The following is a 24009-nucleotide window of genomic DNA, read 5'->3' as shown; positions in this document are numbered from 1 at the left end:
TTTGGCATTCACTCTTACTCGTGTACTTAATGTTTGCCTTTTCGGAGGCAGAGCAGTGAATGAGGTCTGCGATGACCTCAAGGAGAGACACGTCTTGAGCGTTGTCTTCCATTTTTGAGACATGAGGGGATGCCATTTCACTTAGGTTGGATATTGGATAATTAATTAATCAATGAATTAATTTATTAATTAATTTTTATTAATTAATATTAACTATGTAATTAATTAATCAGTTGATAAAGTTTGTTTTGGTTTGGAGATGCTATCTCTTATCCTAAGTTATGAATAAGTTATGAGTATTTGTGATATGGTTATCACACTACTGTTAACCGTTTTAACACACCTGGGGATATATCTTAGCAGTTGCTTAAACAAACTGATGGTTTATCTGTTGTTGCAACAATATTCAAGAAGTCAACAAACCAATCGCCTCACACGGGGCACCAATTTAATATGTGGGTGCATTTGGTGATTATTAAGTGATCTCATTAAATCAGTCTCATTAAATCTGAAGGTTAATAATTAATTTGAATCAGTCTCATTTGAATCGTTAAATTGAAATATTTTCATGGAATCAGTCTCATATTATCATTAAATCACTCATGGAATCAGTCTCATTAATCAATACCCATTAATTTTGGTGCTTAATAATAAATTACCAAACAGCTAAATTATGGTATATTCCAAATTTTTATTATCACTTACCATATTATATAAATCATATGCACCTTTTAGAATTCTTGGAGATTGGGGACCTCAAAGATATATTGTTAGACACAACAAATAAAGACACAGTTTCAATAATAAATGAATTTATTATAACAAAGATAAAAATGAATAATAGCAGATGGAATATATACAAACAGTGAGGTGTGTGTGTGTGTGTATGAGAGGCCTTGGGTGTGGCCTACAAGAGGGTTAGCTCTTGTGTAGCTAAGACAAAAGAATTAGCTTTGTGTGGCTAGCTAAGGAGGGCATGTTACCACGTGGGGTTTGAGAACAAAGGATTTAGCTCTTGTAGCTAACTCCATGTGTGTTTGTGGGGGAGGAGTTGACCACGTGTTCGGGTAGGCCTAGATTAACCTCATGTGGCTAAGCTAAGACAAAAGGGGAGCTAGCAAAAGGTGTGTTTGCGAGTGGTAAGGCCTAACAGTCCCTTGGGGACAATACAATTATCTCTGGATGCTAATAAGATAGAAGAATTAGCCATAGCAGCTAATCAACTAGCTTTATAACATTACCAAATTCACTGAAATCTTGATACAATCAAAATGTGTAATAAGGAAATCAAAATGTTAGTAAGGGACAAAGAGAAGCATGCACAGCCTATCTATTAAACCAATTGAGAGATTAAAACAAAACAGAGCAATCAACAATTCAACACGCTGCGTGTCTATAGTGTAACAATTAAACGTGAGTTTAAATCCACACTACTTCAATAAAAGCTAATTCCTAAGACTAGGTTTTGCCCAAAATTTGCCAGTAGTTATCTTGCCTTTAGCAAGATTATGAAGAGATTTTCCGAGACTTTGGAGGTTCGCCGTTGTGGAGCACGTGAGTCGATTCCGTGAGTCGATTCCGTGGAGCAGAGAACTTCTCGATCCGACGGGCTCGTGATGAAAAGAAAGTCTCTGATTAAATACTGTGCACAGCTTTTGAGTTAAAAAGGATTCAATCGCTTCTCAACTTTAAAATAACTGCCTGGTTGCAGTGTTGTACATACTTATAAGGAACAAATGAAAAACCGGTTGTAAACTCAAGCTGAGTTTGAAATCGTGCGATCTTAGAGTCTACCATGGCCAAAGGTAAACAAAGAAAAGCGTGAAACTCTGATTCTTGCAAGAAAGAAAAGAAAAGACGTCTTTTTGGGTTTGCTCACATGGAGCGAGCGATTCCTCCTTGTGTCCGTGTTGAATCACGGCGCCGAAAGAGGCGGAGCTAGGAGTTCCCAGATGGTTTATGCCTTCCTGGAGGATGTGACGTAGATGATCCCGCCCCCGCATGACGCAGGTCAACGCGGAAGTTGGCTGATGGGAAATGTAGTTTCTTAAAGAGACGGACTGTACCTACACTGCTTTGTAGACACTGTGCCCCTGTAGTTCCACAGCTGCATCTAGGATGTTTCCGTGCAGCCATGTCTCGGAGATTATTGTTATACAGCTGTCCCATCGGTTATTCACAAATCGGAGTCTCAAGTCATCCATTTTGTTGACAAGAGAATGAGTGTTGATGAGGAGTAAGCTTGGAATGACAAGTCGGTGTGGAGTGCGACGCAGCCTTGCTCGGCAGCCTGTCCTGTTGCCTTGCTTCCTCCGTCTGTGTCTCCGCGGTCTAGGTCCCACTGTCATTCAGATTAATTCCAGGCACTTCCGTGGACGAATAATCCACTTTGGAAAGGATTTTATGTCCTCTGGAACAAAGTCTGAACAGTGTTTTTGTATTTCGATAAGTTCTGAGTGAGTATACTTAAAAAAAAAAAACACTGTGAATGGTAGAGCCTCGGGCTGCTGCGACTCCTTGCACCACCATGTTTTTAAAAGGAGTCTAATTTGAGATTTTGTGAAACCAAAATGAGACTATGGCATATTTCTCCTGTTGCTCTTTTTTTCCCTCCAGAGCAAAAAGATGCACAAAATCTCAAATTAGTCTCCTTTTAAATTTCAAAGGAGATTTCATCAAGGTCTAAAATAATTCTTACTAAGATTTTCTCACCATTTTGTGCCTCTTTTTTATCTCAGACAGAGAAATCTGAGAGCTCTCTCTATGAACTTAATCCATTCTCATCCCCGCCTCATTCCTCCGTCTCATGCAGAACTCAGTCAGAGCAAATAAAGAGCTCTCTGCAAGCACTCACTCAATTCTCATCCACACTTCATGGGTTTTATCTCAGCCCTTCATGGTGACTTTATTATTATCCACACAATTCTTTTTAATGATTAGTATTCTCTGATTGCAGGCTGAATGAATTGAAAGTGTCTGTTTATAGGCTGTAGAGCTGGTATTAGCCAAATTATATTTTTCATGAGGAACTTTGAACTGGACACAATTCAGTTTTGGTTCATGGAGCACCTCATAAAACACACTTTATTCAACATTCATTTGTCATTGCAATACTCTGCGTGTGTGTGTGTGTGTGTGCGTGTGTATACACTGTAAAACCTAACAGCACATCTTACTAAAAGAAGTTAATACAACTTAAACCTCAAAAAAAAGTTAGAGTTGCTCATTTCCACAAATTTCACTTGACTCAAAAATGAATTTTTGCAGCACTAACTCAGTTGTTTGAAGTGTACCTTTTTTTTTTTGAGCATTTTAAGCCCTGTTAATGTAATCCCAATGTGTTGCACTGATTCATTTCCTCTGAGTTTACTTTAGTACAGTATTTCTACTAAAATGACTGGCTGACTTTTTTCTTGGTTTTATTTCAGGTTATAAAAACAATGTTGTGCTTGAATAAACCAATAAATGTTTCCAAATAATTTGTATGTTCCTTTAAAATGACAGAAACATTTTTAACAATTTGAAACAGCTGTTGTCTTGTCTATAATCAATAAATTGATTAGTCAGCAATTAATCAGCAACTATTTTGACAATGACCTCATTAAAGTTAATCTGCATGGTAAATTACCTTACAAATAATCAGCAATTATTGGATGAGACTCAACAAAATATCGGGGTTTGTTAGTGTTGAGCAAGCAGCAGTTATGTACCGACGCTGAAGGCAGACACGAACAACTCACCATATTTTATCAAAACCGACTTCAATAATTGTTTTATCACTCAAATTATTATTTTGAAATACTGATTATAAAGTTTGTGCGATGAGTCGAATGATAATGAAATCAGATGCAATCCACTGAGCTCTACCTGGAGAGCTCGTAGGCTCGTCAGAGTGAAGCCAGCTGGCCACCATCTTACCACTTGTATCGCGGATCGTAACTGTCATTTAGGCTACTGGAAGCTAGACAAAACTGGACAAGTTATTTATGTAGTTGGTGAGAAAAATGACAAGAAAAATGCCTGCATGTGCAGCAGTGAACTGTACAAACCGTCAGGTCAAAGGCTGTGGATGGACATTTTACCTGTACTGATAGTGTGTGATTATTTTTAGACGTGTGTGTGCACAGTGCCATTTGCGTGGAGCCCCGATAGCATTGTATGATAGTTTGTAAGAGGAAAAGAAAAAAACAAACAGAAAATCCATCTCATCATCTTGTCTGTTTTTCTTGAAAATCTGACATTGATATTTGGGATGAACACTGTGACTGTGTCAGATTTTCGATGAAAATGTCCCAGACTCAATCAAAGCCAAAGTCTAGACGTGTTTGATATTGAATGTGAGGGCTCAAGCTCAATGGCTCAAATTCAAAAAGAAAAATGAACAGAGTAAATTAGCCTCGGGGGCCTCAATGAAAGAAGGACTAGAGCCTGAGGCAGAAATGGCACTGAGGGATACAAATAAAAAGAGAGATGTTATTGTTCAGTTTGGTCAGGAGTTATTTCAATTTGTTTAAATATAGTCACACTTCCACAGTCTGAAGTTATCTCAGATCATTATCTCATCTCATTCAAACTATGTCTGAGTAATAATATATGCACCTCACCACGCTACTGTATTAAATGTACATTCACGTCAACTACTGCACAGAGCTTTATAAATGATCTCCCAGAGTTATCAACTTTGATTGGGTCACTGTCAGCCCCTGCAGAACTTGGTCAGGCAACTGAATGCTTAGAGTCAATGTTCCGCTATACTTTAGATAATGTAGCTCCTCTTAAAAGGAAAATGATCAGAGACAAAAAATTAGCACCCTGGTATAATGATGACACTCGCACTTCAAAACAGACCACTTGAAAATTGGAACATAAATGGCGTCAAACAAAATTGGTAGCGTTCAAATTAGCGTGGAAGGAGATCTTCCTGAAGTATAGAAAAGCTCTTAGTGCTGCGAGATCAACATATCTCTCCTCCCTAATAGAAGATAACAAAAATAATCCTAGATTCCTATTTAATACTGTAGCAAAATTAACCAGGAATAAGTCCACTATAGACACATGCACACCTGCAGTATGTAGTAGCAACGACTTCATGAATTTTTTAAATGACAAAATTGAGAATATCCAACAAAAAATTCAAACTACTAATTTAAGGTCAGACAATGTAAGTGACCCTGTAGTTAACAATATAACTGTATCAGATCAGCAATTAGAATGTTTTACTCCCCTTAGAGAAATTGAATTACTTTCATTAATCTCGGCATCAAAAGCCTCAACTTGCGTACTAGATCCCTTACCTACACGTCTATTCAAACAGATAATACCTGAAGTAATTGAACCGCTTCTATAAATAATAAATTCTTCTCTTAGGATCGGCTATGTACCCAAATCCTTTAAACTAGCAGTTATCAAACCCCTGATTAAAAAACCTGACCTTGATCCCTGTCAGCTGTCCAATTATCGGCCGATATCAAACCTCCCCTTTATCTCCAAGATCCTTGAAAAAGCTGTGGCACAGCAGTTATGCTCATATTTACATAGGAATAACATCCATGAAATGTATCAGTCAGGATTTAGACCTCATCATAGCACAGAGACAGCTCTGGTTAAAGTAGTAAACGACCTACTGTTGGCGTCTGATCAGGGCTGTGTCTCGCTGCTTGTGTTGCTTGACTTTAGTGCAGCATTTGATACCATTGATCATTCCATTCTTCTGGATAGACTAGAAAATGTTGTGAGAGTTAAGGGAACGGCCCTCTCCTGGCTCAGCTCTTATTTAACTGATCGCTATCAGTATGTTGATGTAAATGGTGATTTTTCTAGACATACTGAGGTAAAGTTTGGTGTTCCACAAGGTTCTGTCTTGGGTCCACTGCTTTTTTTTTTATATAATGTCACCTCTGGGTGATATTATTCATAAACATTGTATTAGTTTCCACTGTTATGCTGATGACACACAGTTGTATGTTTCTGCAAAACCTGATGAGAGACACCAGCTTAATAGAATTGAGGAATGTGTGAAGGACATTAGACACTGGATGTTATTAACTTCCTTCTGCTTAACTCTGACAAGACTGAAGTACTTGTACTAGGACCACATGCAGCTAGAAGTAAGTTTTCTGATTACACAGTAACTCTGGATGGCCTTTCTGTTTCTTCACGTGCAGCAGTAAAAGACCTCGAAGTGATTATTGACCCCAGTCTTTCATTTGAAACTCACATTGATAACATTACCCGGATAGCTTTCTTTCATCTCAGAAATATTGCTAAGATAAGAAATGTAATGTTACTACATGACGTGGAAAAGCTAGTTCATGCTTTCATTACCTCCAGGTTGGATTACTGTAATGCCTGACTGTCTGGATGTTCCAATAAGTGCATAAACAAGCTACAGTTAGTTCAAAATGCAGCAGCAAGAGTCCTTACTAGGACTAGAAAATATGACCACATCACCCCTGTCTTATCCACACTGCATTGGCTCCCAATCAAATTTCGTATTGATTATAAAATACTACTATTGACCTTTAAAAGCACTGAATGGTCTTGCACCACAGTACCTGAGTGAACTTCTGCTCCTCTATGACCCGCCACACCTACTTAGATCAAAAGGTGCAGGCTATCTGCTGGTACCTCGTATCGTGAAGGCTACATCAGGGGGCGGAGCCTTTTCTTACAAAGCCCCACAATTATGGAACAGCCTTCCAAGTAGTGTTCGGGAATAATACACAGTCTCAGCATTTAAGCCTAGACTGAAAACATATGTGTTTAGTCAAGCCTTTTGTTAATGGTGTTTATGAGGTAAAGGAGTAGATCTGGAGGGTCCTTAGACATAGAGTGTTTTGGTAAACTGGGATGTATGGATGCTGTCAGTCCCCCACTTGCTTGCTCACTCGAGTTTGTTGATGGTGTAGTGGCTGCTTCTTTATGTCCCGGGGCCCCTCATGCCCGTGTTACCTTCTGGCTCTCCCCTTTTAGTTATGCTGTCATAGTTAGTTGCCGGAGTCCCTGCTTGTACTCAGCGCAATATGTATACTGTTCCTACTTATTCAGGTGACACTGGGCATACCTAACAACCTGTGTTTTCTCTCCCCCCCCCCCCCCCCCCCCATCTGTCCTTCTGAGTTGTATGTCAGTCCTGGGATCAAGATGCTGGCTTCTTCTGCTCCTCAGACCTGCCTGGTCCATCCTGGTGCCCTGTGTCTGGTTGGAGTCTCATCACATCACGGCCCCATATGGGCAGTTGGAAGTCACACTTGGAAGACGCTCTGGACACTTACAGTAATGCTTTTATGCCTGAGGACTACAGTTGACTTGCTAACTTTAGGACTGCAGTTGTCATGAACAGTTTTGCACTCAAGTTTCCATCAATGAAGAGTTATAACATCAATGAAACTGACTTCATGTTAAAACTGTTAATGCTATAGTCATGTTGTCTGTTGTTGTCCAGGTGAGGATGGGTTCCATTTTGGGTCTGGTTCCTCTTGAAGTTTCTTCCTCATGTCATCTGGGGGAGTTTTTCCTTGCCACCGTCGCCACAGGCTTGCTCATTGGGAATAGATTAGGGATAAAATTGGCTCATATCTTGGGTCATTCAGATTCTGTAAAGCTGCTTTGGGACAATGTCTATTGTTAAAAGCGCTATACAAACAAACTTGACTTGACTATTTTCATTTACCTAAGGCTGAGCACAACTGAGAAATGTAGATCATCTACACATCACACCCACTTACACAAATTGACAAAATGAGCGTGACTGTCTGTTTTAACTGCATGAATTTAGTTTAAATTGAGTGCAAGTATATTGATAAGTACTCTTAAATCAGGGTTGGTCATATTTCCCGGACGGCGTCCGATATATGATTTCCTGTACAAAGAAAAACTGAAATAATCTCTGTAAAAATGTTAAAAGAGCCATTCAAAAAATGATCAGAGACTGAACTGGAAAAAGGAAACAACTGGAAAACAATAACAGTGAAGGGGCGCACTATAAAGATCTGTAAGGAATGGGGTAAAAGTGAGAAAATAAGAGGAGGTAATGAAAGGGGGAAAAAGTCAGGAGATACTTTTCTTGGGGCAAATTTGATCGGATACGACACTTTAACACAGAAAACAAATACACACGATATGAGTGGTAAGATGGCGGCCAGATGGCTTCACTCGTCTCTAACTCTGAGCTCTCCGGATATTTTACATAGAGCTCAGTGGATGCAATCACTATGTTATTTACATCTTCTTGGAGTATTATGGTGGTTGGTAAACAACATTATGGTGCATTACTGACACCAACTGGTATGGAGTGTGGATCAGGATATCTAACTCTTGCTGGGTTTCAGTCATGTGACTTTTCTTAGCGGTTTTACCGGAAATGAAATAGCTGGTGGTCTAAATGGCTGCCGTAGTACAAACAACTACTGATAACTTATCAGAGTATGCTCATAATCTCAAAGCCACTACTCACTTTAGATATATTCAGAAGATTGCTATGTGCAATGGAATTGACCCCTACAGTCTGGGAAAGAAGGCTTTGTCATATGATCTCAAAAACTACCTTTCAGTCGAGTTCCCCAACATCTCAAACTATCTGGTGTTGCAGACATCTTTCTACACCACAAAACAGATGAAAGCGTGGAAGAGAATGGAGGCTTACAACTTTTTTGTATGTGGCTGGTAAAGGACCTCGCTATCAAGTTGCTGCCCAATGAATCCTGTATTGTTTTTGCCCGTGTAAGTATGTTTTTTTTAAGCTTTTCATTCATGTCTTTACAACGAAGCGCTGCAAGTTGAAGTGTAAACAAACAACAGTTGACTTGATTCTCACTTGTGTTGGCTCTTACGTATCTCTCAGGTAAATCATTCACAAAAATCATCAGAAACCCCTTTAAAGACCTGGATCTTAGTTAAACAAGACAGAGAAGTGATCATGGCGCATTGTAACTTTACAGCTGGGTAAGAATTTTGTCGCAACCTTCATGCATATGGACTTTGTGAGGAGTAAACAAAGAAACAGTTGGGGACTTCAGCACTCCCTGACTAAAAAAAGTACCGTAAAATAATAACACATAGCAAGAAAAATACTTGGAAAACACTAAGGACATAGCTGAGAGGGAAATACAAACCTTTCACCAAGTGATCACTGCAAACTCAAGCATGCTTCCACTTGGCTCCCTTCAATTTCAAGCCACCTTTCTTGACATCTTTTTGTGAAATCCAGGCTCCAGCTTGCCTGCGACCCTGCACAGGATAAGTGGCTATGGATAATGGATGGATTAATTCAGCCTTGGGCTGAAGTGCTCTTGAGTCAGGCACCTAACCCCCAACTGCTCCCTGGGTGGTGTATCATAGCTGCCCACTGCTCTGGGTATGTGTGTGCGCTCATTGCTCATGTGTGTGGGCATGTGTGTGTTCACTGCTTCAGATGGGTTAAATACAGAGAGGAATTTCACTGTGCATGTGACCAAATAAAGGTGAGCTGTAGGAGCAGTGTACATTGATTTCAGTGCTGCATTCGATCTTGTGGATCACAATCTCTTACTGGCCAACACAGTCCAACACAGGTTGTGTCCATCAGTGTACACTTCTCTGAGCCATGAGTACTTAAATGCGAAGTTCCCCGGGGTCATTGTTTGGGACCCCTTATGGCATATTGAGATGTACCAGTATATGGATGATACCTCTGTTTATTAAGCTGCTAAATCGATACCAGCTCTGTAACCGGACCTCGTTAGAATTTCAGACTGGGTTAAAGCTAACCGTCTTGCCATGAATGTTCTGAAAATCAAATGCATATTGTTTGGTATGGCTCACAGGCTTGCACTTTTTCACATCACTAATTTTAATTTGAGTGTTTCATCTGTATTCACTGTATCAAAAGGACACTACAATCTAATATTCTTATACTTTCACCTATAATCTATTCAATTTGAAATAGATTTTTTGACTCATGAGTGTTTGTTTGTCACTAGGGGAAGTAAACAGCCCATTCACTCCAGTATACAATGGTGCTTGAAAGTTTGTGAAACCTTTAGAATTTTCTATATTTCTGCATAAATATGACCTAAAACATCATCAGATTTTAACACAAGTCCTAAAAGTAGATAAAGAGAACCCAGTTAAACACATGAGACAAAAATATTATACTTGGTCATTTATTTATTGAGGAAAATGATCCAAGATTACATATCTGTGAGTGGCAAAAGTATGTGAACCTCTAGGATTAGCAGTTAATTTGAAGGTGAAATTAGAGTCAGGTGTTTTCAATCAATGGGATGACAATCAGGTGTGAGTGAGCACCCTGTTTTATTTAAAGAACAGGGATCTATCAAAGTCTGATCTTCACAACACATGTTTGTGGAAGTGTATCATGGCATGAACAAAGGAGATTTCTGAGGGCCTCAGAAAAAGCGTTGTTGATGCTCATCAGGCTGGAAAAGGTTACAAAACCATCTCTAAAGAGTTTGGACTCCACCAATCCACAGTCAGACAGATTGTGTACAAATGGAGGAAATTTAAGACCATTGTTACCCTCCCCAGGAGTGGTCGACCAACAAAGATCACTCCGAGTGCAAGGCATGTAATAGTCGGAGAGGTCACAAAGGACCCCAGGGTAACTTCTAAGCAACTGAAGGCCTCTCTCACATTGGCTAATGTTAATGTTCATGAGTCCACCATCAGGAGAACACTGAACAACAATGGTGTGCATGGCAGGATTGCAAGTAGAAAGCCACTGCTCTCCAAAAAGAACATTGCTGCTCGTCTGCAGTTTGCTAAAGATCACGTGGACAAGCCAGAAGGCTATTGGAAAAATGTTTTGTGGACGGATGAGACCAGAATAGAACTTTTTGGTTTCAATGGGAAGCGTTACATTTGGAGAAAGGAAAACACTGCATTCCAGCATAAGACCCTTATCCCATCTGTGAAACATGGTGGTAGTATCATGGTTTGGGCCTGTTTTGCTGCATCTGGGCTAGGACAGCTTGCGATCATTGATGGAACAATGAATTCTGAATTATACCAGCGAATTCTAAAGGAAAATGTCAGGACATCCGTCCATGAACTGAATCTCAAGAGAAGGTGGGTCATGCAGCAAGACAACAACCCTGAGCACACAAGTCGTTCTACCAAAGAATGGTTAAAGAAGAATAAAGTTAATGTTTTAAAATGGCCAAGTCAAAGTCCTGACCTTAATCCAATGGAAATGTTGTGGAAGGACCTGAAGCGAGCAGTTCATGTGAGGAAACCCACCAACATCCCAGAGTTGAAGCTGTTCTGTACGGAGGAACGGGCTAAAATTCCTCCAAGCCGGTGTGCAGGACTGATCAACAGTTACCGCAATCATTTAGTTGCAGTTATTGCTGCACAAGGGGGTCACACCAGATACTGAAAGCAAAGGTTCACATACTTTTGCCACTCACAGATATGTAATATCAGATCATTTTCCTCAGTAAATAAATGACCAAGTATAATATTTTTGTCTCATTTGTTTAACTGGTTTCTCTTTATCTACTTTTAGGACTTGTGTTAAAATCTGATGATGTTTTAGGTCATATTTATGCAGAAATATAGAAAATTCTAAAGGTTTCACAAACTTTCAAGCACCACTGTACATGAAGCTGCAGCTAGGTTTCACATTGCCTTTGTTTACACGGTCACAAATTACACAGTTCCCACTCAATCTTCACATTTTTGTCATGTGCAGCTCCTGAACCATGTCATTACTGAACAGTATGGTAAATGTTTTCAGTTTTTTATTTATAATATTATAATACTGCCTTGAGTAAGGACGTGTGTTAACCCCAGTCCCACTGTCTGATCTGAATGTGGAGCTCAGAACAGCAACAAAAACAGACTCTGAATCTGAGGAACTTTTGTAATTACTCTAATTTTGATGTAACGTTTGGACTTAAGTCAAACACAACCCTACGATATCTATTGAGAAGTGGCATGATGGTGAGCTACCCAGCCCCCCCCCACACACACACCAAACAACTCTGCCCTAAGATGAGTGGTTTATACAGTCAATATTTAAGCACATTTATTCTGAACAGAACTTTAGAGTGTGTGTGTTTGTTTTGAGAGTCAGGCCTCTTTATCCTGATGTTCCTGATGAACATGTGGAGAGTTCCTCAGCACTTCCTTATTCACCTGTGCAGGTATTAGACACTGGTGACATCACGCATGTTTCTGTCTCAGAGTTCATCATGTCCCGTTGTCTTGTCCATCTGAAGTCTCAGTTCATACTCCGTGATTTTCCCGTCAGCGTTCTGATCCTGGCTGGTGAACATTTCTCTGATGATTACATCGGCATCCATTGCAGGGTGGAGACGACCTTTGCCTGTTGACACCTGCAGCCTGATGAATGCTCTGAACTGGGGAGGGACACAAGGGATAAGTTACAGCCCTGTGTGTTCATACTGACCACCCCTCCCTGAGGTGACATTTTATAGTTTTACAACCTGGAACTGAAATGTGCTGAATTGCGATTTTATGCAATTAACCGACACAAAGCATGATAATAAATAAGCAAAAGATCAATATATTTTGCAAAATCAGAAACAAAATTAGTTAAAAAAAAAAGTTGTGATTGCATACATATTAATCCCCGCTGCTGTGACACCCCTAATTTAGTTCTGTTGAAACTGGGACACATTGGCCAAGGTAAGAAGAGAATGAGTCAGAGACGCAACCAAGAGGCCAAACGTTACTCTTTAGGCCACCATCATTGTTTACTATGTAATGCCCCAAACCCTGACTGATACTTTTCCAGAACTTTGTCCTGGACTTATTTGGATCACCTCTCAATCTTTATGATGCTGTTTGTTTAGATACAGTTCCACTAGAATGTTTGTGAAGCCTTTACAGTTTTCTGTATTTCTGCATAAATTAGAACTGAAATCTGAGCAGCTCTTTTTCCTCCAAGTCAAGTTTATTTGTTTCGCGCTTTTAACAATAAACATTGTCGCAAAGCAGCTTTACAGAATTTGAACGACTTAAAACATGAGCTAATTTTATCCCTAATCTATCCAAGTCATAAAACTAGACAGAGAAACTAAACACAAACAAAACATGCAAAACATTACAGTTTTCACGTTTATTTAAAAACTTTAAATATCTTTGTCGGAAAAAGTGCACCTTTGTTTTTGTTATGTAAACCTTCAGTAATTGTTGTGAACCCTGGGAGCTTCAACCAAACATTTCTGCTAACTTGTGATCAATCCTGCACAGTGGGTTTGAGGAATTTTGGCCCATTCCTCCTGAAAAAACTGCTCCAACTCAATGATGTTGGTGGACTTTCTTGCATGAACTGCTCGTTTTAGGTCCTTCCACAGCATTTCTGTTGCATTAATGTCTGTACTTTGACTTGGTCATTCCAAAATGATAAAGTTCCGCTGTGTTAACCACGTTTTTGTAGACCGACTTTATACTGTGTTTATTCTCTGATGTTCTCCTGCAGAATTTGCTGGTACAATCCACAATTAATAGGTCCATCAGTAAAGGCAAGCTGTGCTGAACCCAAGGCAGCAAAGCAGACCCAAACCATGATACTGCCACACCCACACTGCACAGTTGGGATGAGGTTCTTATGTTGGAATGCAGTGTTTGGTTCTTGACAAATATAATGCTTATCATTTAAACCAAAAAGTTCTACTTTGGATTCATTTGTCTGCAGAACATTCTTCCAATAAGCTTCTAGATTATCCATGTGGTCTTGAGCAAACTTCGGATGGACAGCAGTGTTCTGTTTGGAGAGTAGTGGCTTGCTCCTTGCTATGCACACCGTACTCATTCAGTGTTTGCCTGATGGTGGATTCATGAACATTTACATTACTCAATCTAAGTGTGGCCTGTAGGTCCTTCGATGTTAGACAGGTTCTTTGTGACTTGTGGATTTGCTGAACTCCTGCCTGATTGCCATCATCTTGACTGAAACACCTGACTTCAATTCTCCATTTCAATCAACTCATACTCCCAGAGATTCACATACTTTTTCCAATTAAGACATTTAATGGTGGCTTATTTCGCTCAATAATGTTTTTGCATTATTTGTTTTATTAGGTTCTCTTTTTCTACAGTATTTCTAGAACTTAAATAAAGACCTGATTACATTTCAGGTCAGAGTTACACAGAAATACAGAAAACTGTAAGGTGTTCACAGACATTCTAATGGCACTGTATGTTCTAAAACAAACTCTGGGGTCTAATAAAAACAGAGTAACAGACTAATCAATCATGAATTAACACAATAATATGCAATACCTCCTCCAGTGGAATTTCTCCATCCTGGTTAAGGTCCATGAAGCTAAAGAGAGGATCAGGAATCTCCTCCAGCCAGACAAACAGGAAGCCCTGAGGAACACCTTTATGCAACTCCAACAGCTCGAGCTCAAAAACTAACACAGCATCTGCAGGAACCACAGAACCTGTAATACACACACACACACACAAATTGTACTTAGGCAGCTGGGCCATAGAAGGTTCACGCTGCACGCTACACGTTCACGTGAAGAACCGGACCCTGGGCCATTAAACTTCATGCTTGGATGTTCACGTGTTGCGTCTGTTCTACTTTGACCGAGTAACCAACAATATGGACTCTTCGGATGACGACGATTGCCTCATTCTGCTTTTACTGAGACAGAGGAAGAGAAAAAGGAACAGAATTTGGAGCCGAGAACACTTCCTTCTGAGAGAAACCCGTGGTGAATTTCACCGAACATTCTATAATCTGCTTGACAATCCCGATGAAGAACTATTTTTCAATTATACCATTCAATTATATTTTTTCTGAAGTTTTCCCCTGAAAGCATAGAGTTATCTCCCTAGACCCGTTCTGATTGGCTGGCGCGGTGGTGACCGCATGCATTGACTGGAATTTCCATCTTCACGCCTAGAAAAAAGTGTGCATGTTCATTTCTCGCTTCACGCGTGAAGTGTGCAGCGTGAACGCCGTTCTATGGCCCAGAGCAAGTCATGCTACGTTTGTCCACTTTTCTTTACACGCGTGTAGCGTGTAGCGTGCAGCATGCAGCGTGCAGCGTGAACCTTCTATGGCCCAGCTGCCTAACACACAATTCAAATGTTAACATTATTTAATCTCAGAAGAGCAACTGAGACACAAAGCAACATGTTAGAGACAGAAGAGTAGCTAAAAGACAGAGGGGCAACTGATCGAGGGGCAAGAGAGAGTCAGAGGAGTAACTGAAAGACACAGCTGAGAGTCGAGGGGTAACTGACATACAGAGTGTCAGGTGAAAGGGGCAGGTGAAAGACAGATAGTCTGGTAATTTAAAGGGGAATTCTAAACCATTTCATCAGGAGCATAACATAATTTCGATGTTTATTAATGATGTTTTAACTTTGCATCCAGTTAAAAATTATTTAACCTTCATTCTGTCCATGACCAAAGTGGGGGGGCACAATCACCTCCCTCTTCTCCCCCACACACATGCCCTTTAGCCCTTGATCCAGCCCCTCGATGACCTCTGCTTGACCCAAGGTTGCCTGTGCAGGTCTGCCCAAGTCCATTCTGTCGAGAGCATTAGCACTGATGTTATTATAAAGAATTTTAGTGCTGCTTTTAGCATCATTTCTCAACTTGTCATTATTTGGAACACACTTTGTGTGTGTCAGTGTGTGTGTGTGTGTGTATCACTGTGTGTGTGTATTGGAAGGGGTGTGTATAGTGCACTTGCGATGAGTAAAGTCGGGTTCCATCCAGTAGAGAGCAGTTGTAATGGTAGATGACAAGGTCATTAGCGGTGCTGGTGTTGTTGCACTGCAGGGGTTTGTGGGTAATCTGAATGTCCACTGAGTCTTTTGGATTGTGGAAATCAATGATGTGGAGGTCAAAGATCAGCACAGCTGAACCAGGAATAAGGCCACCTGACAACAACACACACAAACATCACAAAGAAATAAGGTGTGTGCGTGTGTGTGTGTGTGTCTGTCTGTCTGTCTCACCTGTCCCATTCTCTCCGTAGGCGAGGTGTGGGGGGACGATGATGTGTCTCTTTTCTCCCACACACACTCCTTGCAAGGCTTTATCCACTCCAGCAATCACATGACCCAGACCCACAAACGTATTGTACGTACTTTTGCGTTGGTAGCTGTGTGTGTGTGTGGGGGGGGGAATACAACAATATTCATACAACAGTTTTGATGGTGTAACACACATTCTACTGAAAGGCTTATTAAAGGATAAATTCTATACCATGGTGTTTTCAGATCAACTACAGATCTTCACTCCACTACAGAAGAAAAACGTGTAAGTGAGAAACGTGCTTGAAGATTACAGCTCTGAATTCAACACCAGACAACACGAAACTCAGGCTTGAGCTATGAAGCCATGGCCTAATGGTTAGAGAAGCAGCTTTGGGACCAAAAGGTCACTGGTTTGATTCCCTGGACCAGCAGGAATGGCTGAAGTGCCCTTGAGCAAGGCCCCTAAACCCCCCCCCCCCCCCCCAGGCTGCTCTGGGTGTGTTGTACATCGTTTTGGATAAAAGTGTCTGCTAAATGCCTGTAATGTAATGAGCCTCAATCCCTCACAGTGCAGCTGGATATTTGACTTGTTGCGAGTTTGCCATCAGGTGGTCAAAATGAGTTCCAATACCACTTTACTATTAACCCTTAAAGGGCTCCTGACAGAAAAAAGTGTGTTAAATTGTTAATTTCAGCCATATTGAGTTGAATAAAATGACATATTTACTTCACACATCGCGCGACAGAATAGTAACAAACATCGTTTTGAATGGCCCGCCACGCAGATAAATCGATATCATAGCGAGCCAACCCACGGCCGAGGAAGAAGGTGGATATGACGTCACATGCAGAACCACTGACAGACATTTTCTCAACTTCTCGTTGTTCACCAGTGCTTCGCAAGTGAATATTTTTGCGTCTGAGTCGTTTATTTTGGTGAATATGCCTGCTCGTTGTGTGGCTGGATTTTGCTCAAACACCAGGGAAGCCGGGTATAGTCTGTATACCTTTCCCAAGGATCCCATCAGATGCGAAGAGTGGGCAAAACAAGTGCGCCGGACACGGGACATGTGGACTCCCAATGACAGGTGGGCCTCTGACAGACATGTGACACTTGTTTGATTAGTTGTTGACTGATGATTTTTCGGTGTAGATCTCCATCTTGTAATGAGATAGTTACTAATAAATAATAGCAATAGGTGAATTTGTTCATGATTCAAAGTTCTGCCACACTCCGCTGCAATACCGTGTTGGCTGGACCTTATAGGCCTAACATGCAATTGAATTTCATCACTTCATCTCATCAAATAAAAAATGTGAGAAAATGGCCCAAATCTAAAAAGACCATGAACTTTCAAGAGAGCATATTTTTTTAAAAGGAAATCAGTGCTGTAATATTGTCCGCATGCCCCCCAGAGGACTAGATCTATTATTATTATATTACCATTCAGTGTTTTGGAGCCTCCTGATGTCAGCTGGGATCATGACGTCCTCTGCATTGGGCCCGTCGTCGTCTGTGTCCGAGTTGGAAATCTCGCCTTCTGCAGGCAAATCGTCCAGATACGGCTCAAAACGATAAGGCAAAATGCCACCCACTGCTTCGTCTTCATGTAATCCGACATGTCCGGTGTCAACCTCAAAAAGGGGCCTCAGTTTCTGAAGACTGGTCAGAAAATTGCTCTGTTTCGTCGGCCATAGCTGCCTTGAAGGCCGAGCAGTCATTCTGCATGTGACGTCATGGCAAATATGGCGGCCACTGACAGCGGCTTAGCGCTTGGCCAGATTGACGCAACTTCGCACAAAGACAAATCTTCTGATTTCGTTCTGTTGGTGGTTAGTTCTATCATGAAAGTGATCAGTGGTGTTTGTAGTTTTATTACAGAAACCTATTTTAGAGCATAATTTTGCTGTCAGGAGCCCTTTAATACAGGAGCATGTTGGGGATGTGTGCTTAGCCTTCTTCTACACTTCCTGAATACCCATCACTGTGTGTTCATGCAGAATTCCAACACTGCCATCATACGATACGTGCTGATGACGTAACACTCATAGGTCTGATCTCCAAAAATGACAATGTGTTAGAACCCTGTCACTGTGAGACCTAAAAACAATCGCTCTTTTAACATTAAAGATGAACAAAGCCCAAAATAAACTCCTTTATACTGACAGACAGTATCCACACAAGACACCTTCAAGTGTTCACATGTTCATACCTGTATACTGTGTACACATTTTGTTTCTCTTTTAAAATAGTGTCCCTAAGCATGGCCATCTCACTCTCTCCAAGGTTCAGATATCGCGCTCTGAGTACAAATCGTGACATCACCTACAAGCTACATCACTTACCGAAGCGAGTGGAGCTCATGGACACTTTGCTTCTAAACTGCTGTAAACAACCCTGAAGATGCCGAGTATCAGACGTTTGGGTGTAAAATAATCCCATCATTGATCATTTTATGTGACGCTTTTGTTTGTTTTTATTCACTGTGAAAAGTGATCTTTTTAGACAGCAAGAATTGTGTTGCTAGGGCAATAATCCTGTTGCCCAGTATCTGTGTCAGTACTGCATATATGTGTTATCTCACCAAGTGAGATTTAAACTTTATAAAAGTGAAGTCTGTTGATTCGTGGATTTTGCTGCCAGTAAAAATCACATGATTACAGAACATTTCTGATTAGATCTTTAGAACTAGAAGCCTTTATTTGTCACATATACATTACAACACAGTGAAGTTCTTTCTCTACATTTAACCCATCTGAAGCAGTGAACACACACACGCGCGCACACACACACACACACACACACACACACACACAGAGAGAGAGAGAGAGAGAGAGCGCTGCACTCCACTCCAGCGCTTTTTAACTGCTGGGTTAAGGTTAGGGTTAACCCTAGCGCTTTTTATTTAGGACAGTTGTTAAAACGTTTATTTTCTCGTGTCATTTTCACTTCATTTTCTCAGTCATGTCTAAACAGTATTTATTGGTCACATAATTCACATCCCACAGGAATCGATCCTGATAGAGTTCAATAACTTATAGATTATTCCTTAGAGCTCACACTAATATCTCACAGTTCATTTTCTTTAACACACACTGGCTTTTTATACTATTGAATTGCTATATTGATCTTATTTTTGTTTGATATGGTTGTAAATAGATATTGCCTGATGTTATTGAGATTTTCTTCAAATTTATGTCAAAAATATTTAATGTTTTGGAAATATTAATTTGTATGGATACATTTTCTAATAAATGGAGTATTAGAATAATTTCTTGTTTTGTTATAATTACTCAGTAAATTGTAATTAATTTAGAAGTTGTTTAAGACAGATCAGGGTTCAGTTCAGTGTCACTTTATCTAGTTCTCTGTCTATTGTGAGAATCCCTGGCTACTACTGCCATTATATGAACTCATCCACTGCTAAGAAGTACACTGAAAGTTATGAGAGAAACGCCACTGCAACCTCTATTTCAACTGCTGCTGAGCTTCTTTCTACCCCAGATTAGTTCATTTCCCTTCTCAATTCCTCCTGCTCAGCCATCTTAGACTGAATAGCTCCCATCGCATATAAACTTCCCTCAGCCAAATCCCAACAGTGATTGGGTGACTCGACTCATTCTCTGAAGCGGGCTTGGCAGAAAGCTGAGTGAAGATGGGAAAAAGATCACATCACAGTTTCTTTCGAGATTTTTAAACAATTCGTGGTGAATTACTGTATAAGACCGCAACCAAGAAAGCAAGGGCTAAATCTATGAAGTAATCAAAAAACACTCAAAAACCCAGAATTTTGTTCAGTGCCATTAATTCCATCAGCAATCCCCAAGTCTCTCATGTTGTTGAAACATCTGATACCGATGAGAAATTTTTGAAATGTTTCACTGAAAAATTTGAAATGATTAGATCATGGTTCATCCCCTTTCATTGACAGTCTGTCTGACGACTCACCCACTAGAACTACTTCGAACCAACTTGAACAGGTTTGTCCTTCCAAACTGAGGAGCATAGATATGCACATGAAACCTCACGCCGCACTGGAATAAACCCCACACCGTACTGACCCTCACGCCGCACTGTAATAAACCCCACACCGTACTGACCCTCACGCCGCACTGTAATAAACCCCACACCGTACTGACCCTCACGCCGCACTGTAATAAACCCCACACCGTACTGACCCTCACGCAGCACTGTAATAAACCCCACACCGTACTGACCCTCACTCCGCACTGTAATAAACCCCACACCGTACTGACCCTCACGCCGCACTGTAATAAACCCCACACCGTACTGACCCTCACGCCGCACTGTAATAAACCCCACACCGTACTGACCCTCACGCCGCACTGTAATAAACCCCACACCGTACTGACCCTCACGCCGCACTGTAATAAACCCCACACCGTACTGACCCTCACGCCGCACTGTAATAAACCCCACACCCTACTGACCCTCACAGCGCACTGTAATAAACCCCACAATGTACTGACCCTCACGCCGCACTATAATAAACCCCACACCGTACTGACCATCATGCCGCACTGGAATAAACCCCACACCGTACTGACCCTTACGCCGCACTGCAATAAACCCCACACCGTACTGACCCTCATGCCACGCTGTAATAAACCCCACACCGTACTGACCCTCACGCCGCGCTGTAATAAACCCCACACCGTACTGACCCTCACGCCGCGCTGTAATAAACCCCACACCGTACTGACCCTCACGCCACACTGTAATAAACCCCACACCGTACTGACCCTCACGCCGCACTGTAATAAACCCCACACCGTACTGACCCTCACGCCACACTGTAATAAACCCCACACCCGAGTGACCCTTACGCCACACTGTAATAAACCCCACACCGTACTGACCCTCACGCCACACTGTAATAAACCCCACACCAGAGTGACCCTCACGCCGCACTGTAATAAACCCCACACCGTACTGACCCTCACGCCGCACTGTAATAAACCCCACACGGGACTTACCCTCACGCCACACTGTAATAAACCCCACACCAGACTGACCCTCACGCCGCACTGTAATAAACCCCACACCGTACTGACCCTCACGCCGCACTGTAATAAACCCCACACCGTACTGACCCTCACGCCGCACTGTAATAAACCCCACACGGTACTTACCCTCACGCCACACTGTAATAAACCCCACACCAGACTGACCCTCACGCCGCACTGTAATAAACCCCACACCGTACTGACCCTCACAGCGCACTGTAATAAACCCCACACCGTACTGACCCTCATGCAACACTGTAATAAACCCCACACCAGACTGACCCTCACGGCGCACTGTAATAAACCCCACACCCTACTGACCCTCACAGCGCACTGTAATAAACCCCACACCGTACTGACCCTCACGCCACACTGTAATAAACCCCACACCCTACTGACCCTAACGCAACACTGTAATAAACCCCACACCAGACTGACCCTCACGCCACACTGTAATAAACCCCACACCGTACTGACCCTCACGCCACACTGTAATAAACCCCACACCCTACTGACCCTCACGCCGCACTGTAATAAACCCCACACCGTACTGACCTTCACGCCGCACTGTAATAAACCCCACACCGTACTGACCCTCACGCCGCACTGTAATAAACCCCACACCGTACTGACCCTCACGCCGCACTGTAATAAACCCCACACCCTACTGACCCTCACGGCGCACTGTAATAAACCCCACAACGTACTGACCCTCACGCCGCACTGTAATAAACCCCACACCGTACTGACCCTCACGCCGCACTGTAATAAACCCCACACCGTACTGACCCTCACGCCGCACTTAAATAAACCCCACACCGTAATGACCCTCACGCCGCACTGTAATAAACCCCACACCGTACTGACCCTCACGGCGCACTGTCATAAACCCCACACCATACTGACCCTCACGCCACACTGTAATAAACCCCACACCGTACTGACCCTCACGCCGCACTGTAATAAACCCCATACCGTACTGACACTCACGCCGCAATGTCATAAACCCCACACCGTACTGACCCTCACGACGCAATGTAATAAACCCCACACCCGAGTGACCCTTACGCCACACTGTAATAAACCCCACACCGTACTGACCCTCACGCCGCACTGTAATAAACCCCACACCGTACTGACCCTCACGCCGCACTGTAATAAACCCCACACCATACTGACCCTCAGGCAACACTGTAATAAACCCCACACCGGATTGACCCTCACGCCGCACTGTAATAAACCCCACACCGTACTGACCCTCACGCCGCACTGTAATAAACCCAACACCGTACTGACCCTCACGCCGCACTGTAATAAACCCCACACCGTACTGACCCTCACGCCGCACTGTAATAAACCCCACACCGTACTGACCCTCACAACGCACTGTAATAAACCCCACACCGTACTGACCCTCACGCCGCACTGTAATAAACCCCACACCGTACTGACCCTCAGGCAACACTGTAATAAACCCCACACCGGACTGACCCTCACGCCGCACTGTAATAAACCCCACACCGTACTGACCCTCAGGCAACACTGTAATAAACCCCACACCTGACTGACCCTCACGCCGCACTGTAATAAACCCCACACCGTACTGACCCTCACGCCACACTGTAATAAACCCCACACCAGACTGACCCTCACGCCGCACTGTAATAAACCCCACACCGTACTGACCCTCACAGCGCACTGTAATAAACCCCACACCGTACTGACCCTCATGCAACACTGTAATAAACCCCACACCAGACTGACCCTCACGGCGCACTGTAATAAACCCCACACCCTACTGACCCTCACAGCGCACTGTAAGAAACCCCACACCGTACTGACCCTCACGCCACACTGTAATAAACCCCACACCCTACTGACCCTAACGCAACACTGTAATAAACCCCACACCAGACTGACCCTCACGCCACACTGTAATAAACCCCACACCGTACTGACCCTCACGCCACACTGTAATAAACCCCACACCCTACTGACCCTCACGCCGCACTGTAATAAACCCCACACCGTACTGACCTTCACGCCGCACTGTAATAAACCCCACACCGTACTGACCCTCACGCCGCACTGTAATAAACCCCACACCGTACTGACCCTCACGCCGCACTGTAATAAACCCCACACCCTACTGACCCTCACGGCGCACTGTAATAAACCCCACAACGTACTGACCCTCACGCCGCACTGTAATAAACCCCACACCGTACTGACCCTCACGCCGCACTGTAATAAACCCCACACCGTACTGACCCTCACGCCGCACTTAAATAAACCCCACACCGTAATGACCCTCACGCCGCACTGTAATAAACCCCACACCGTACTGACCCTCACGGCGCACTGTCATAAACCCCACACCGTACTGACCCTCACGCCACACTGTAATAAACCCCACACCGTACTGACCCTCACGCCGCACTGTAATAAACCCCATACCGTACTGACACTCACGCCGCAATGTCATAAACCCCACACCGTACTGACCCTCACGACGCAATGTAATAAACCCCACACCCGAGTGACCATTACGCCACACTGTAATAAACCCCACACCGTACTGACCCTCACGCCGCACTGTAATAAACCCCACACCGTACTGACCCTCACGCCGCACTGTAATAAACCCCACACCATACTGACCCCCAGGCAACACTGTAATAAACCCCACACCGGATTGACCCTCACGCCGCACTGTAATAAACCCCACACCGTACTGACCCTCACGCCGCACTGTAATAAACCCAACACCGTACTGACCCTCACGCCGCACTGTAATAAACCCCACACCGTACTGACCCTCACGCCGCACTGTAATAAACCCCACACCGTACTGACCCTCAGGCAACACTGTAATAAACCCCACGCTGTACTGACCATCACGCTGCACTGTAATAAACCCCACACCGTACTGACCCTCACGCCGCACTGTAATAAACCCAACACCGTACTGACCCTCACGCCGCACTGTAATAAACCCAACACCGT

The 24009-nt window shown here is 42.7% G+C and overlaps 1 protein-coding gene across 1 annotated transcript in view; it reads right to left on the bottom strand.

The window, feature by feature from the left end:
* Positions 1-11724: 11724 nt before the first annotated feature.
* The window catches only part of fkbp10a (FKBP prolyl isomerase 10a), an 86565-nt gene continuing 74280 nt past the window's right edge, over positions 11725-24009 (bottom strand). The window contains exons 6-10 of the mRNA XM_060942291.1: positions 15955-16100; positions 15687-15876; positions 15378-15520; positions 14251-14414; positions 11725-12362 (exon numbers count right to left, since the gene is read on the bottom strand). Coding sequence (XP_060798274.1) covers positions 12183-12362; positions 14251-14414; positions 15378-15520; positions 15687-15876; positions 15955-16100 — 823 coding nt within the window. The 3' untranslated portion in view covers positions 11725-12182. The remainder of the gene's footprint in view (positions 12363-14250; positions 14415-15377; positions 15521-15686; positions 15877-15954; positions 16101-24009) is intronic.

The sequence above is a fragment of the Neoarius graeffei genome, chromosome 16 (assembly GCF_027579695.1).
Source record: "Neoarius graeffei isolate fNeoGra1 chromosome 16, fNeoGra1.pri, whole genome shotgun sequence".
Lineage (NCBI taxonomy): Eukaryota > Metazoa > Chordata > Actinopteri > Siluriformes > Ariidae > Neoarius > Neoarius graeffei.
Note: the sequence above shows the minus strand (reverse complement) of the source record. Positions and strands in the feature narration are given on the sequence as shown.